Here is a 17,906-nt window from a genome sequence, read left to right on the forward strand (position 1 = left end):
TGTTTCCCATTTTCTTACTTTGGACCAGTGGGTCAGAGTAATGTGATCTCAGCAGCTCACCTGTGTGAAGCTCATCATGTTCAGCCTGTGATCATCATCATCATCTTCTTCTTCTTCCTGCAGTTTGAGATGTTTTATTTCTTTATGTCCCTGGTGCTTTATGTCCCTGGACACAGTGAGGTGTTAGGATAAGTCTGCACAAACACTTGTGCACAGTTGCATTTATTGGACAGTGAAAAGTGATTTCTTGTTTTTCAGTTGACCAGCTCAACATGAAAACCTACAATGAAGTGACCAGACTCATCTCCACTGTCTTTTATATGAACAAGGGTCAAAGGTCGCAGTGGAGGGAATAGTGACACTGAGAGCACCAACATGGGGGAGGGCCCTCACAACACCAGAAATTATAGCATTGTTTTTATCTGTAAATATGAAATTTTACAGGATGAGTGAACTATTTTCACTATTTATTTCTTGAATCCTAAACAATATCAGAGCTTCTGAGAAGTGACATGTGACCTTTTTGGCCGATCGATGACCAGACGGGCACCTGGACTCTCTGTAAGTATTTCACTGTGCGTGGAAGGAGCCCCACCAGACGAGCTCTGCAGTAGTCCAGGTGAGAGATAACCATGGTCTGGACCAAGAGCTGGGTGGAGGGCTGAGTCGGGTGAGACTTGATTTTTCTGATGTTGTCTAGAACAAAACAGCATGACGGAGAGACAGATACAACATGGTCAGAGGAGGTTAGTTGGTTATCAAACATGACACCTAGGTTTGGTTGGGGTAATGATCGTTTCTGAGGGTAAGACGTCTTCCACCTCTGTCTAATGCTGTCGAGTGTAGCTCAGGGACAGCCTGAGATTTGGGTCTGTATTTCTTGTTGTATTTTGCCACCTGTCCACTAGGAGCCCTCACTAATCTCATCACCTGCCAGCTCAGCTGCTCCGTATTTGCTCTGTACAGCCAGAGCAGCACCTCAGGTGTTTTCCACCATCTACCTTCACCTCCAGACTGTGAGTAAAGTTCATGTTGCTGCTGAGTTGTTTTCTTGTCTTCGTGTATCAATTGAACTGCTGCCATGAAATCAAACTTTATTCCTATCGTGAACACAAACACCACTCACCACTTAGCTTGGCTGTAGAAGCCTCTGCCAGAGGGAGACAGAGACAAAGGCCATCTCTGTCAAGTCAAGTCAAGTCAACCCCCGCTTAAAACCATTTTTTAATCTTCCTGCTTCTCTTCCTTGTTGTGGTTTTCATTGCTCTGATTTCTTCATTGTTATTTTTGGTTCTGTTTTTCCTCGGCTTTGTTGAATTCCTCTCGCTTTTATTAGGTTTGTTCGTGCTGTTTTGACTTTTATGTCTTTTATCGGCTTTGGTCGAATGGTTTCTCTGCCGTTTTATTTTGCTTTTCTTGAGCTTTCGCCTGAAACTTTTACTTCCCTGCAGAGCAACTGAGCCTCGGTTTGATCACAGGCTTTTGTTTTTTGGGTTTGAGGTGGAGGAGGATGGCAAGTGAGCGGCTGCAGGATCACTGGGTTAACTCTCCTCTGAGCATCTGGGGTAAGAGTTTCTATTTTTGATCTAGTTTCTAAACAGTCGACAGTAAAACTGGATCTCACCATTGAGGGTTTTACTTTTTACTTACTTTTTTTACTTTTGGTTTTCTTAAGCTGCCTGTGGCTTTTCTTTATGGTTTACTTTTATCATCCCACAAATTACCTTCTCTCACCACATTAAGGGAAACACAGAGTCATTGAAACCCAAACTAATTAAATTCCTCTGACAAAGCTTGAGGAGATTCAGATGAGAGACAGGGAGAGGGTGCAGGAATAGATTTTAATGGATGTGTGGACACTTAAGGGAAGACGAGGGCTGAGAAGCTAAATCATGCTCCTCTGGGGGATCAGTCTGCATCGACCCCGTAGAGGTGCCAAACAAGTGTTTGAGCAGATAGTTTGACCAGGTCACTGAGTCATGTCCCTCTGAATATGGCTCCTACGCCAAAGGAGCAGAGCAAAGAAGTCACTGTTATATTGAAGAGAGCAAATATGAATCAATAGCTGTGTCCTGATTCAGGGGCCCCATCCCTGGTCTACAAAGGTGTGACCCTTCGTAGCCATTGTAGACCGTGAAGGCTGAACTGAAATGAGACGGTCTGGTCTATGGAGGATTTTCACTTTGTGTCACCACCTGTTCCCGCCCTCACAGTCACATCACAATCGCGGCTCCTGTCACCTAGCAACAACACATAACTTTTTTTTTCACAAAAACCTGAAGTTTTAGGACCCTTGGTTTTAACAGTTGTACCGTAGCTGTTGAACTGAGCTGAAACCCAATATTCACATTTAAGAGTGTAATCCTCAGGCTCTCTGTCAGTGTTGTTTCCTTTCATTATGTTCATTATAAAATACATCTTCAGCTAGGTGTTTGAAACCCTCAGTCACTGATGTAAGAGCAGAGTCAGGGCCATGAGCATCCTTTAAACCTTCACTTTGGTCCTTTAAGAAACTCATTTAGCTGCTGGAACAGTTGGTGATCATGGGATGATGGTAAATGTTTAAAGAATTTTAGATCAGTACCTGAATTAAAGAAGAGTCTATTTCACTGCAGTTTTTATCTAACCTTTGCTCACACTGCCTCCATAAGCTCCTGGTCTGGAGCAGCAGTTTATGAATTGAGCAGAACTGTTACTTATAAATTCAACTTATCATTTTCAAAATAAGGAATGTGAAATTTATTTTTTGGGCTTTTAATGCCTTTATTATACAGGAAAGTTGGGGAGAGAGAGAGGGGATGACACGCAGCAAAGGTCCGCAGGTCCGACTCGAACCCCAGGCCGCTGCGGTTAGGACTAAGGCTTTATGGTACACGCTCTTACCTAGTGACCCACTGAGGTGCAGGAATGTGATGTTTCTGCTTTCTAATATTTATCCAGTCTCGCTTTAGGGTTCTCCATTTGATATGTAATATGAAATTACAAATTAAGGTATAAAAATAATGGCAATTTCCTCTGTAGCAGACAATTAAAAACGAATCAAAACAATAATTCATAGGTGAATGACCTCAGCCTGGAAGTTTGTTCACCTGTTGGTCTCAGAGTTAACTGAAGTTTGTGTCTGGTTCCTTCTACACTGGTGAAGAACCTACTTTACTGATTCTCTACACACAATGTCTGAGCTGGGTAAAGCACTGCTGACGGTAAATGACAAGAAAAGAATGAGAAAAATTCAATCAAAATATTTTTGATTTGAATTTTATTTTTCTTTACTGATTTGAATTATTTGTGGGAGGAAACTGGAGCACCCAGAGAAAACCCAGGTAAACACGGGGAGAAGAGCCACCGTGCTGCCCTGTATATGTCTGTGAAGACTGTCAGTCATCCAGGAAGGGTTGGATCAACGGCAGCTGGACTTGGTCGTAGGTACTTGAGGACGTTTCACCTCTCACCCAAGAGGCTTCTTCAAACCTCTTGGTTGAGAGGTGAAACATCTCCAGGTAGCTCAAGCAAGTCCAGTTGCCTTTTAACGGTACTTAGAAACACCATGACCTGGAGGACTGAGAGTCTTCACAGACATAATGTCTTACCAATGTGTTCCTAATGTGTGCCCCAATTCCATGGTTTGACATTATGAACAAATTTATTCCAGCCTTTAGGTTTTGTGGTCTTTTCTGTGTCCTTGGAACATCCAGGCTGTTGGTCATCATCAGAAAGGTCTTCGGAGGTGGACGTGGCAGCAAACTTCAAGCTACGCCTTTTCTCGTAGTCTGAGTTCTTTTGTTCCAGTTCCTGCACTTTGAGGGTAAGGAAATTCTCCCTTTCTGAGGCCCACAGCTTCTGCTGGGCGCTGGAGTCCTGCAGCTGTTTAACCTTATTGTTGAGGGCCCGGATTCTTTGGAACTGTTTGTCTTTAATGGCCTCCTTGTGAGCTTTTTCTTCCTTTATCTTCTCTAACAAGCCTTTTATTCTCAAGGCTTTTCCCTCACAGATCAGATTCAGTTCTTCTATCTCATGAAGGTAGGCAGCCTTCTCCTTCTCCCAGGCTTGGAGTTTACCATCGTGCTCACGCTCTTTTTGGAGCAACTCTCGGAGGTCAGCGATTTCTTTGCCCATGGTCTTCTCCCTCTCAGTATTCTCCAGCTGCAGCTGCTTAGTCAAGTCCATTTCTTTTTGGAGCTTGATGTTAAGGTCCTCAATTACATTTTGCAGGGTCTTGTTCTCTGTTTTCTCTGCCCTGTATTTTTCAGCCACACAGTCAAAGCTAATTCTAAGCTGATTTAAGTAATTGCTCAGGAGCTTGGACTGTTTGTCCAAAGCTGCAAGTGTATCCAGATTCTGCAAAACATCTGTTTGGAGCTTCTTTACCAAGCCAGATGTTTCTTGTTCTGGAACCTGCTCCTCCTCTGAGTTTCTGAGTGGCTCTTCTCCACAGGCCTCATTTTCTTTTTGTGCTGATGTCTCAGGCTCCTGAGTTTCATCCTGTTGATGCACAACAGTGACTTCCTCTGCACTCTCAATTTCGTCCTTTTTGGACAAATCTTGGAGGGCCAAGTTGTTCTCTCTGCAGCTTGTTTTAAGTTGTTCCACTTGAGTAATAAAGATGCCGTTCTCCTTCTCCAAGAGATCAATTTTTGGCATAAATGAAGCTGCACATTCGTTCTGCTCCTTCTGAAGCTGCTCTCCAAGGTCACAGAGCAGCTCCATGGCTTTGAGTTCAGACACAGTTGAAGCTCCACACTCGGTCCGCTCCCACTGGAACTTCACCTTGAGGTCACAGATTTCTTTGTGCAAGAAATTTACCCGCTCAAAATCCCTTTGCTGCCTCTCGGCTCGCAGATCTTGTTCCTCACTTAGCTGCAGTTTCAGTTGTTCAATTTCTGCACAAAGGGCCTGCTCCCCCTCAGTTGTGAAGTTCCTGGGCACCACCTGGGCGCAGACCTCAAGTTCTGTTTGGGCTGATGAGTTTTGATATGTCACAGTGACTTTCTCTGTGCTGTCAGCCACAACCTTTTCAGACAGATCTTTGGGGGTCAGGTTGTTCTCTTTGCATCTCATTTCGAGTTGTTCTACCTCAGTGATCAAGGCCTTGTTCTGCTTCTCCAAGGCTTTGAATTTAGGCTCAAATGAAGCCTCACACTCGTTCCTCTCCCTCTGGAGCTGCTCATTGAGGTCACTGATTTCTTTTCTGAGAGCCTTTTCCTGCTCAGAGACCCACCTCTGCTTGTCAACATGCAGATCTTTTTCTCTAAGAAGTTTAAGTTCCTCAACTTTCTCTTGCAGCTCATCCATCTGCTTTCTAATGGACTCTATTTCTGCTGTCTTACCTTTGCACTCATCAGTGATATCACAGACAGTGATAGTCATACTCTCCATCTCTGCACGAAGGGCCCTCTCCCTCTGAGTGGCCCTCTGCTGCTCCCTGACACGCAGGTCTTTTTCATTTTGGAGCAGACGGGAGAGTTCATTAATTTTTTCCTGCATCTCACACTTACCTGCCATCTCACCGAAGACCAAGAGTTCTACAAGTATTCGTACTTGTCTCAGTTTGGCTTTTTGTGTTTTCAGTTGTGTTGAAGTCACTCAGTGAATCACCTCTTGTTCATCTGAAGTTAATATGTGTGATTCTGTGATTATAAGAACCACACTGTGATGTTGGTGTGATGTCATAACCTGAGAAAGGCTTTGATCTTTAAAGGCGTTTCCTGTCCTATGCTGCATCATCATTACAGGGAATAGAGTGTTACACAAAAATATTTCTCAGTGTGTCTTCATCCATACAGTGTGGAGAGACTATGAGAACAAATGCTGGTTAAAAGACTTGATGACCCATATGAAACATATGGCAACTAAAACCCTACATGTCATTTAGAAGGGTAGTTGCATGGTGTTTTCTGTGAGGAACCCTGTCTTTACACCGACGCTGTGGTTCCTACTGAGTGAAGTGACCTGGAAGTATCTAAGTAGCAGCCATGATAAGAGCTGGTCAAATTCTCTAAATGATAAGGAAAGGAGCTTCAATGCTTCCTATCTCATCTCCTTTAGCACAGGAATCACTGGATGTTCCTTTAAGAAAGTAAAGTAGAAAATGCCATCCCACAATTCCTTGCTGCAGCAACATTGTAGTTTCACCATGGCAGACCCACACCCCCTAAATGAAGAAACAACACAGCAGCTGTTTTATATTTGTGACATGATGTAACATTTAGGAAAATCTTTGCAGATCAAATCCATATAGTTAACAATTAGTTAACCTAGTTAACCTAGTTAACAATATCAACATCATCATAACAAAATACTATATACATAAATGTTGTTTCACTAAAATCCACTCCCATTTTTTATTATTTTAATGGTTCAACTTTCTACTTGTCTGTTCCTTTCATATTATCTTATTGCAAGTTAGTTATTGCAGTTATTTTTCTAGTTTATCTTTTTCTCCCCTGAAGTTCTCCGGTGCCCCCCAGGGGAGACGTGCCTTGCACTTTGAAAACCGCCTAGACAGTCTGCAGGGGACGAATTGCACAGGGGACTTGGACCCCGTTCGTACCTGCTTGCAGGTGTAGTTTATTTTTGTGTTTTGTTCATTATATTTTGAAAGAGATCTATTTTTCCTTTTTATTTCATTTTGTTTGTGCACAGATTGCAGCACTGTGTATAATGTATTGTAGCAGTAGAAAATCAGTCCACTGTTGAACGTCATTCTAACTCCTCTTGTGAGTTAATAAAGCTAAACTGCTCCTCGATCCCAGGAAGATGTTAGCATCTGTGTTGTTTCCATAGATTAAGACTAGAGGTGCTGCAGCATGTTGGCTGATGTGTGAGACTCGCTCTGCTCCGTCTGCTCCGTCTGCTCCACGTTACCGACCCACTTCACATCAGCCGCAGGAGCTGCTCCCACATCGCTGTGAAGATCGCTGCACGTTTGCCTGTTTCTCTAATTTGATATTGATCGGCTGAAGTTTGGTTTGGCCTCTTGGAGAGGGGGAGGAAGAGGAGGGTGTGTTTGGTTTAGTCAGAGGGACGCACAGTTGAATAATGAGCAGTTATTGTGCTGCTGTCTACATTTTTCAGCTGATTCAAACTGGATTTGTGGGTAATAGGTTTTCAAAAGTAGTGATCGTCTAACGTGTCTCTAGAGTTGTTTGTGGCCTTTAAAGCGTTTTGTAGGTCGAATGTTGTGCAGTGCATGTTGATGATGGACAGAGCAAACAGACTGACCCGCTGACCTTTTTGGTTTTGAGGCATCTCTCAAACCAGCAGACCACCCTGCCGACTGCCTGACCTTGTGTTTAGCTTAATGCTAATTTAATGCTAACATTCTGACTTTGATCCTGACTTTGCCACAACCGTTTCACTTCCCTTTTTCAGCCACAAGTAATTCACAAAGCCCCAGTTCGTTCCGCCAAAACGCCGCTAATGCAGTCAGTGTCAAACCCACTTACGTTTCTGCTCCGAGGAGGTTGGTATACTGTGCATACCGTGGCTTGGCGCCCACAGCGAGCTCACCCACATGGCTTCCTTCCAGGTGTAGGATCCCTGAGGCTGATGAGCAACGGCCGCAGATGTTTACCCCAAAACCAAAGCAGAGAAAATGCTTCCTAAGCAGAACTGCTCCTGTCAACGCTACCTACTGCTCCGTCCAGGAACAGGGACCCAGGCTGAATCTGGAGCGGTGGATTTGCATCTTTATTTAAAAACAACAGACCACCCAAACCGGACTGAGATGATTCGAGACTTAAGAGCAACAAGCAGCTGGTTTAGCGATGCCACCAACAATGAGTCACTGTTGTTCTTCATCATGTGGCTTTGGAGATGCACACGCTTCAAAATGCAGCCGTGAGTCAGAGTGGAAACAAACAGGTCGACATACAGCAGCATGTGGTAGTCATTACACTATTACAACACACACACACACACACACAGCGATACACACATGCTGGGAAGGGAATTTATGGTATGTGTGACAGTCTCTGCTGTGGGTTTGGAGTTTGGAGGGAACGATGTGGCTTCAGGTCAGCTGGCACGAAACTGTGAGTGCAGATTATTAAAGGCTTTAATGATCCTCCAGGGAGAAACTGCCTTTGTGGCAGAAACAGTTCAGATTAAACAGCTGATGATTATAATAAGACTCAAAGTCTAAAGCTCCACTTGTGTCTCCTACAGGCTGCAGTGCTCACTGATTTCACTTTTACCAGTTGGTACGTTTTTGAGCCTATCCAGAAATGCATGTGTTGATTTTCTAAAAAGAGGCCTCATCAGAAAGGGACCCCCGAACAGTCAGATCCAGTCTGAGGTCTGAGGATTTACTGGACCAGTTACATCCACACTGTGGTGGAGCTGAAAAGAGAGAGTGAACAGCAGCTCGTGGTGCTCCTGAGTTTTCACACTCCTCGTTTTTCTTGGCATGCCTTCGTTCTGCTACTGCTGCAGCTGTTCACAAGCTCCACCTCCACCCCAGCATCCACCTGCCCACTCTGTCCTCTGATCTGAGTGGGTGGTTACTTTTGATAAAAGTGGAAGTGTCACTGTCCCATGAGACGGACAGGTGATGCAGTCTCTTCCTTGGTGAAGGTGCAGTGAAGTCTTTCGTCTTTACATGAGCTGACTGAAGTAAAGTTCCTCTCACTTCCAGTGCACAGGGGTCGAGGGCAGAAATCTTATCTCTGCAAAACTACTGTGAAAGCGATAAAGAATGTTTTTGTGATTTGTGACTCTGCTAAGCTCATAGAGTGTAACTGCAGCGCGACTCTTTCTGCTTCATGTGTCACAGGTATGAACGTCAGCGTTTCTGCAGCCGCGAAACAACCAAACCCAAAACAAAAATATCAACTCAGCACTTTCTCCAGCAGCTGAGGCTTCATGGCAACAAAGCTGCTGGAGGCAGCTTCGTCCGTTCGTGCTTTCTGGGATGTCCACAGCAGACTGATGAGATTTTAATGTTTTCAGCCATTAAACTGAGAAAGATTTAAAGCCACTGTCTGATTGGAAAGATGCTACGTTCACTAGAAAATTCTTCCCCCAGTGGATTTTAAGTAACGAGAGCATTTCAGGGAGAACTTAAAAGAAACAGTTTGAAAACGGTGAACAAAACTGTCGACTTGGACGAATGGATCCATGTGGACCGAGACTGATTCTGTAAGGTGAAAGGTGGTGACCCGATGACGTGACGAGACCCGATGAGGGGAGACAGCCCGGGATGTTATGTGACAGGGAACTGTGTTGTGATGGAGGGGGACAGAGTGGGATTGGACATGGTGTCTTGTGACGGGCCGTGGTGTGCTGTGATTGGTTGGGCCTGATCAGACAGAGTTCGACGTGATGTGACGGGACAGGACATAGAGGGACATGGTTGTGACAGGTTTCATGTGATGGACCATGATGTGAAATGATGAGATGATGGGACGGGAGTTTTGGACCCTGGTGTGGTTAAGTGTAGTGGGACAGGGTGTGACTGCAGAGGACACGGTGTGAGACGAGACGTGATGGGACAGGATGGGGACGTGATGAGCTGGGACATAACTGAGCAGGACAAGGTGAGGTATGACCTGAAACAACTCAGGCTTAGTGTGAATTTTTATTTATTTATTAATTGATCTTTTTTCATTGTATCAAAGAGTCAGAATTGTCAAATTTAAATGTCTGAACCCAGACAGCTGCAAACAGCTGGTAACATCACAGTGAACAACATCAGTGTCTGCTGGCAGGTCTCGTTCGGGACATATTAAGTTGGATCCAAGTGTTGAGGTTGAGAATTGAGATACATCTACAATCTGAAGAAACACAAACCAAGTGTTTAGCAGGAGTTTAGCCTTCAGCATCTGCTCGTCCCCTGTGGAAGGTTTTACTCAGAGAACAAGCCTCTTTGTGCAGACGTTTTTTTTTTTTCTCTGTTTAGAGATTTGATTGTGAGAAATTGAGTCAAGATGTTGGACTTTTAGAAAACACAGTGGACAGAGACAGAGCTGAAAGAACCAGAGAGCGACAATAAAACATCTCAGGGAACATGATGGGATCCTGTTGGGATGAATCACTGCTGTTTCATTTACTCCTCTCTGCTCAGCCTCAGGGAGTTGACGTCAGGCCCTTTCTCCTCGCTGTCTCCAGACTCCTGCAGTTCCCACCACTGTCTCTGAGCTGAGTCATACTGCCACACACACACACACACACACACACACACACACACACACTCTCTCCCACCACACCCCATTCAGAGCAATTTGTGCAAACACTGAGTTCTTAAATTACAAAAACCATAACAACCAGACTGGAGTTGAACTTTGAATCGATTCTCTCGGGGTCGAAACCTCGCGGCTCCACATCTGTTCACATTATTAGTGCAGTTGGTCACAGCGGGCATTGAACCTCCAACCTCCTGGCAGCGTTAGTGCCTTGCTCCACAGAGGCTCGTAGCATCAACTCTGCTCCCCGTCTGACTTTCAGACTTTAATGTCTCAGTTGAACTAAAGCCTCTGTCAGTGTCTTTTCCTCTGTGCGTTCTGGATGGAGGCGGACTCGGGTTTCCCAGATGGATTAGTGGAGCGTTTGTGGAGGCGGGCAGACGTTGGTGATCCTAACGATCACGTTAGCTCTGCTCTGCCAGCAGCCTTTGATCCAGTGAGAGCGCAAAGGTTCAGATTTCATGACTTGAACCATTAAAAAACCAAAAGAAAGAATAAAAAAAAATAAGGGACACTGGCTTGTGTCTGGTGACCGTGGAGCTGGACTGAACAAGAGCACACACACACACACACACACACACACGAGGAGGAGTTGTGTGAGTGGTAAAGACAGGAGGGTTTAACCATTATGGTTTCCGGCCGCCAAAAGCTACTGATGGCTTGTGTTTTGAGCCAGATTTGAATATTAAACCAATGTTGTTGCATGTTTCAGCTCATTAACCACAAATCACATGTATTTTACATTATTGATGATTTTAAGACGTCTCTGTCCGACCTTCCAGGGAGGGTTTTGCTTTCACTTTAGTCCACATTAAAAATCCACTTGCAGAGACTTTCAGCAGAGAAGCTCATCCATTTATTTCTCACTCTGCTCGTTGCAGAGACTCCGGATGTCAGTGCCAGACATGATGTCTCAACGAACGCCGTCCTGGTTTCCACGAGATCTGGGTATTCGCCGTCTGTGCAGGATGGGTGACCCCTGTTCTCTCCTTTACTGCGGGTAAGGCTCTAACTACAGTTGAACTGTGTGTATGTTGTTTGTCTGTCAAACACGTCCATAATTTGCGGTGTAATGAACAGGGTTTGGTTCTGATAGCCAGCTCCATTTTGGACCCAGTTCAATGTTCACTTTATTCATCCATAAAAAGCAGAAATTAAAGCACTAATCAACCAACACTGACCATAAAATTACAAACAAACAACCATAAAGTAAAACCACAGAGAAAAACATAACACAAAATTTCCTATCGTAACATTTGGGGTCACTAAAATACCCACAAGTCATTGAGCTACAGCTGTTATTTCAACGTTTCAGTTACATTTAATCACTATTAAACTAAAGGCTAATGAATCTTTTATCTCTGATCACTTCTTTTGGGAGCTAAGAACAGTGCACTTGGATTGATTGTCTTGCTTTTGTGAGTTTAATGTTCTCTCTCCAAACTGTTGTATGTTCTCAAGCAACAGTAACACAAGAACAGAAACACATCTTTTTAATATCACTGTACAAGTGGATGTCGATTATTTTATAGGTTTTTGTGGGATTTTGTAGAATTTAAGTGCTGCTTACTTTTTATGGTTTAAAGGAGCTATTTTTAAGATTTGCTATTGCTATGTAGCTAACGTTAGCATTAATAGCTGTTTACTTACCAGTCTCACCAAGAGCTTCAGCCATTGTTACGTTCACAATACAAGAGGTTATAACCTGCCCTCTGAGTGGCTAGTTCTTCAGGGCAGACTGGACGCTGCAGTGACTCGGTATTGGAAAGTGACGAGACCATCCAATCGGGTCAGGGCTAGCTGGTTAGCATGCTAACTTCAGTAGAAGAAAAGATGTGATAGAAATAGATGCCAAACAGTAGAGTTGATTTCCACCTCTGGAGACAGATGCTGGTGAGTAAAGGATGAATTGTGATGCTGAGCTCACAACGTTTCTTCTAGCTTGGTGAGTAAACAGCTGCTAATGCTAACATTAGCAATGTAGCAATAGCAAAATGTACAAGCAGCTCCTTTAACTTCATACACGGTGCGTTTTCCAAAGGATGATACTAATATTTTTTAGACTCCAAGTTATTTTCAATATGTACATTCATTAGAAATAAGACATCACATATACAATGTACATGAATTACTTTTGTTCAGGTCTTTTCAAAATTTCCTGCATGGTCTTAGAACCTCAGTATTTTGTGCATTGTGTGTTGTTGTAGTTCATCAGAGTGTTGAGTCTTCTGCAGAGAAACGGTAATGGTCAGAATCTCCTTTCATTCAAACAGCAGCTTGTGGTAAATAAGGTGTAAACATCAGTAAACTACAGCTGTTATTTCCATGTTTGAGCTACAACAGTAATTAGACACCACTCCAAACTGTTTCTGCCCTCTCAGACAACAAAACACACACTGAGTTATTAGTTTCTGAGAGATGGTGGATTTAATAAGAGACTAAAGGACGTGGATTTAATGAAACATTATTGAACTCCGGCTCAGGGCAGCGTCTGAAAGATGTCAACAGGGAATTTGACTTGGTCCTGTTTTTGTTAAAAAGACATTATCGCTGTGTGGTGATTCACTTCAGTGTAACCCTCATTCAGCTGACTGAATGCTAACTGTGATTGATTAACTGAAACATGTTATGAATTTACCAGTTAAATGAAGAGAAACCAGCAGCTGCTTTGATGGAAGAAAAACACTTTCAGCATCTTGAACTGTGGCAAGCTGCAGAAAAATGTCGACAGTAATGTGGCACAAACATAATTTGGATTAAATTGGCTAAAACATGCGAAAACATTAGTATATTCAGATGTTGAAATATGTCACCAAAGAATTTTCCTCTGAATGAAATGTTTTGTCAGAGACACAGAGAGACAGAGACAGTCAGAGTCTGAGAGGGGAAGTTGCGGCCTGGAAGAAGACGAGACCATAATGGCAGAGAGGAAGAGGATGAGGGGATTTTACAAATAGGGAGGGGGAGAGGGGGGTTGGCATTATTAAGCAACTCAGAGCATGAAAACGCACACCAGCCAAGATGATTCAACTTGATCTGTCCCATAAAACCCTGCACAGAGCGGCTCACTTCCCTTATCGGCCTCTGATTTGGATTCTCCTCAGCCTCATGCTTGAAAATCACCAAGTCTGCATAACTGCAGAAAAATGCACATAAACGCAGCTTTCCCCTCGGAATCGACCACAGTGGAGCAGCCTGTTTGGAGGCGCGGGGGCTGTGGTTCCCCGCGTCTTGTTTGTTATGATGAACGTTTGGGTATCGGGGCAGAGATTCCTGCTGGAAAAGCATTTATTCAAGATGTCCCGTGGTGTTTATCTGTGGAGGACGGCTCTGCTGTGTTTGGGTCTCTCTAAACGCTCTCACATGTCTGCAGAGGACAGTGTGTGATAGAGATGAAGGGCAGACGGTGGCTGGGAAAAACGGAGACAAAGTGATCTCTGTTCGCCGCCTCCAATAAACGCCCTTGTTAGGCAACATGTCTGGGTCAAAAGAGCAACAAACCAAAGCCTTTGCCCCACATCAGCCAAACACATGCATGAACAAAAACATGCATCAGGCTCTTTTCTTTTCTGTACGGGGTCCAAATGTCTGGAAAGCCATCAATGCGTCCTTCACAGACTGAGCTCAGGACTGTCACCAGGCGACAGTGTCCAGACATGAGCGTGTCGTGTGACAGTGCTACAGTGAAAATGGTGTTTTGTACAGAGATGTTTAGGGTGGTGGTTCGATCACATGTCTGAACGCAGTGTCAAACATGCTGACTGAATCAGAATCCTTTTAAAACACACATCAAACCCTCTGCGTTAATGTTCAGTCTTTTCTTTCTTCTTTTTAGACCTTCAACATGAAACCTGGATGAGCAGAAGAAATTTGTTGCTGTAGCTTTTATTTGAAATTGCAGTCAGCTGATCTCATTGTAGAGGACTCGTCACTCTGCTGAACTACAGCAACACACAGTCGGCCGTGGCTCAGGCGGCAGAGTGAGGCGTCCACTAATCAGAAGGTTGGTGGTGCATTTGTGTGTGTGTGTGTGTGAATAGGTGAATGTGGCATGAATTGTAAAGAGCTTTGATTGGTCTCTAAGACAAAAAATACGCTGTGTAAGTGCAGTCTATACTGTAAATGTTGCTTCTTTCGCTAAGAAACGGTCTTTGGCTGAGGTTAACCTTGCAGAGAGACAACAGTCATGTTTTATTTTGGTTACTTGTGGGATTAAGGTTAACCGTTGCCAGTTGATATAATGTGCTGCAGATGTCATTTGAAGCAGCCAGTGTCAGTCACCTCCAGCTAGAGAAGCCTGGTACTCGAATGTTTTCTGCTTTGGTCCTTGTTAATAAAGTAGAGCGAGGACTCATTAGCCCCTAAACTCAGTTATTCAGGTATTTTATTAACCTGCAACTGGATCCTGAACAGACCAACTATTCAAAGTTAAATGTCAGTGAGTGGAACCAAACAATCAGTTTTACTACTCTTTTGCACAAGAAGCAGTATGTGGAAATCCTCTGGGCTGTTTGCTTGTGTTGGTTTGGAAGCAGCTACTATTTCTCTCTATTAGGTTAAAAGATTTGTATCAAAACTATCAAAGTTAATATTTGCTAGATAATATTTTCTGATGGCTTTGCTGTCAGCTGACAGCAGCTGTTCGCCGTCCAGATGCTTCCTGTTGCAGTTTAGGGAAGCAGCTGTGCACTACTTTTTATTGGACATGGGAAAACTGGACCAAGAAAACTTGGCAAACTAGGTTCATGTTTTTCCATGAAACCATTTTTGAGCACCAATCTTTCACTCTAGATTGAATAGCGATGATTTAAATTCATACTTGATGTTTATTATCATAATTCCAATGATCAAGTTAAGGTTGTATCTAAACTCCAGATCATCTGAGAGCTGCTGTAGCCCAGAAAGCTGTTGTAGCTCAGCCTGTTGAGAAGGAGCATTTTGTATGAAATTATTTTCTACAGTGTTTGAGTCCGACCAGGAAACCAACACGATCTTGTGCGTTTTAAATTGCAGGAGTCGGGCTAATGGGTTGACAGTTACTGATTTAGCCCCAGATGTATAGCAGTGCTGATCTTAAACCTCAGATTAGCCATACTTGTGTACAGTATGTTAAGTTATGTGTGCACACCAGCACACAGTGATACTTTTTGTGACAGTGTTGGTTCTCTGCCTTTTTCTGTATCCGTAAAAAGTCTCAAGATGGAACGGTCGATATTTACGAACGTTTCAGAGCGACATGATTTAGACTCTTGGGTTAGCCCAACTTCATGATAACAAATCTTTAGGGAATATAACAAAAATAACAACCCATTGTTGCCAATAACAAACAGAAAGACTTTTATTTCTCAAGGTCCAAAAAGTATGAGAAAAACAACTTTTTTTTTTATTCCTCCATCATAAACTAAAGGGGCCGACGACTGAAATCAAACATGGTTTCACAGCCTTATTTTATCCTCCAATTACATGTCACATGACAGCTCTACAGTATTCTTGTTGAACTCTCTCTTCAAGTACTTCCTTAATTATGCAGGTTTGATCACTCAGATTATTACAAACACATGGAAACAGGAAGCAAAGCCTGTTTCAAATCTATTTTCTTTTACACTGTACAAAAAAACAAGAAATTATTGCCAAAAAAAAAAAAAAAAAAAAAAAGTTGCGTCTCTTGAAGATTTTCAGTAGCAAAAGCGATACGTCTGCCACCATGTTGGTTTTGTATAAAAAAAATTTTTTTAAAAAAGACCCTGCAGCAGCAAAATCTCTAACCACACAGCACTTCCCCCCTCCCTTTCCATTTACATGTAAAGAACAGAAAACCCTGGCAAACATACCAACAAAACGGTATCAATCAACAGACAATGTATAAAACATTTAATTGAGGCACAAAAATGCCCAAATCCAAAAGGCTAAAAATAAACTATTCTTTCAAGAACACTTTTGGCGTTGACAAAAAATATATCAAAAACAATTTCCATCAAGAAGTGGGACGCTTACAAAGCTGTCAACCCTTCAACTCTAAACTCATAAATAAAAAAAAAAATATCTTAAGGCTTTTGACGATTAAGTTAATAAATCAAATATACACAATGATTAATTAAAAAGTATTTACACATCTATACAGAAACATACTACATGGATGATTCTTCATATTGGCAGCAAAAAAATCCAAAAACAAACAAAAAAAAAAAAAAAACCAAAATAAATATCTTTCTCCCCAATTCGTCAGGTGCTGTTGTGCAACTAATCAGCAGCACATTCAAATAGTGAAACTCTTTTGAATGAAACTGATTTCATGAAACTGAAACCGTGCGTGTAAGGCTTTCAGGAACGCTGCTGCACGTCCAACTTCTATCGTCCTCAAAATCTGAGATCCAGCCAACCACGGTGGACCGTTCAGACCAGTGTCAGTCGAAACATAAATTAAACAGCAAAAATCCAAAGCCTTCGAATCCACTGAAATTTAATTCTGTACAAAAAATAAACATGAAAAGTGACCAAAACGTCCACCAAGGGTCATTAAAATTGCTGATCTCCAGTCATTTTGAGCCCGTTGGCTATACAATATACTCCATCCTGTTTACGCTCTGTGACTGTAACTGCCTGTTATCCTGTTTGCTAGTCCATTGTGGGGGTTTGCCTGTCGTATGGTGGGGGGGGTGCTCCTCCCAGTCCACCAGTGAGTACGCTGGTGGTGCCCTGGGGAACCTCGCCTTCTGCAGCCTCTTGTCCACCTCGTCTTCATCTGATTGGCTCCCAGTGTCTGATTTCCTGATCTTGGCGTTGACAGAGTTCTTGTCCTCGTAGAGGTGGTGATGGAGGAGGAGGTGGTGCTGCTGATGGTGGGTGGGTGGGTTTTTCTCGATGGGGTTCTTGATGTGGTTGAGTTGCTCGCGGGCGGTGCTGATGCTGTTGTGGAGGGCGTTGTTGTCCTCCGCTGTGGGTGCCAGAGACGACGAGGCCTGGGTGCTGACCCCCGTGTGGGCGCTGTGCTTCCTCCGCCTCTTTACGCACCAAAGCAACATTGAGACGACGGCCAATACCCAGACGACGATCACCACGGAAACCAGCAGGGGTACCAGGTAGTCTGCTGGATGGAGGGAGGAGCGGAGGTCAGTGAATGTCACCTGAGTATCTACGACCTTTACTCTCCAGCGTTTGGCCTAGCTTAGCACAAGACTGGAAGCAGGCAGAAACTGTTAGCATAGCTCTTACACAAAATAGAGGAAACTATGTGAGCGAGCACCACATCTGGATAAGGTTAAGAGGCTGTTTGTAAACTTTCTTACAGTAACGTTAGTAATGGAACGAGTTTCATTCTCCAATGCGTTTAAGAGCTTGTTGGTCATCATCCAGCTCCAAACGCTAACTGCTGCTAAAACCTTAATGTCTCTTACGTTTCTATTTCCACACCTGCTCAGTGATCAAGATACAGTGTGTAAATGAAGCAGGCTGAGTTGTTGTTTCTTTCTCTCCTGTGGAGCGAGGTCGACCGTTTCGTCCCGATTCTGTTCTGTGTGGTGAACTTCAGACTGTTTCTTGAACTCATTCACAGAAAACCTGACTCTATCAGTCAGAAATGGGACTTAAGATCATCCATCCATTCACCAACCCGCAACATGCTTATCCAGTTTGACAAAATAGTCTTAACTCATGATATCCAGGAGCTTTCAACCCCATCTCATGGTCTTCTTGGTCCTCAGTTTTCATGGAGATAGCTCAAAAATC

The 17,906-nt window shown here is 43.4% G+C and overlaps 2 protein-coding genes and 1 long non-coding RNA gene across 7 annotated transcripts in view; 1 reads left to right on the forward strand and 2 right to left on the reverse strand.

Moving 5' to 3' along the window:
• Positions 1 to 707: 707 nt before the first annotated feature.
• LOC139635759 (uncharacterized) lies at positions 708 to 14,944 on the forward strand. The gene is made up of 4 exons (XR_011694286.1): positions 708 to 1,016; positions 1,501 to 1,565; positions 11,063 to 11,181; positions 14,017 to 14,944. It is a non-coding gene; the product is annotated as an uncharacterized lncRNA (long non-coding RNA).
• LOC139635731 (paramyosin-like) lies at positions 2,774 to 5,610 on the reverse strand. Its single transcript, XM_071503138.1, has one exon. It carries the CDS (start codon positions 5,500 to 5,502, stop codon positions 3,601 to 3,603), a length of 1,902 nt encoding a protein of 633 aa, XP_071359239.1. The 5' UTR covers positions 5,503 to 5,610; the 3' UTR covers positions 2,774 to 3,600.
• Positions 14,945 to 15,491: 547 nt separating the features above from the next.
• The window catches only part of jag1a (jagged canonical Notch ligand 1a), a 29,316-nt gene continuing 26,901 nt past the window's right edge, over positions 15,492 to 17,906 (reverse strand). For 4 of the 5 annotated variants that reach the window (XM_071503127.1, XM_071503125.1, XM_071503129.1 and 1 more), the window contains one exon: positions 15,492 to 17,268. In XM_071503127.1, coding sequence (XP_071359228.1) covers positions 16,736 to 17,268 — 533 coding nt within the window. In that variant the 3' untranslated portion in view covers positions 15,492 to 16,735. The remainder of the gene's footprint in view (positions 17,269 to 17,906) is intronic. The other variant, XM_071503126.1, reaches the window with a different exon arrangement.

This window comes from Trachinotus anak, unplaced genomic scaffold (assembly GCF_046630095.1).
Source record: "Trachinotus anak isolate AG129_WGS33_773 ecotype Australia unplaced genomic scaffold, CSIRO_AGI_Tana_v1 ptg000019l, whole genome shotgun sequence".
Classification (NCBI taxonomy): Eukaryota; Metazoa; Chordata; class Actinopteri; order Carangiformes; family Carangidae; genus Trachinotus; species Trachinotus anak.

Bases quoted from the DNA above. Each gene is read 5' to 3' on its own strand.
- LOC139635731 (XM_071503138.1), bottom strand. From the start codon at position 5,502: ATGGCAGGTAAGTGTGAGATGCAGGAAAAAATTAATGAACTCTCCCGT.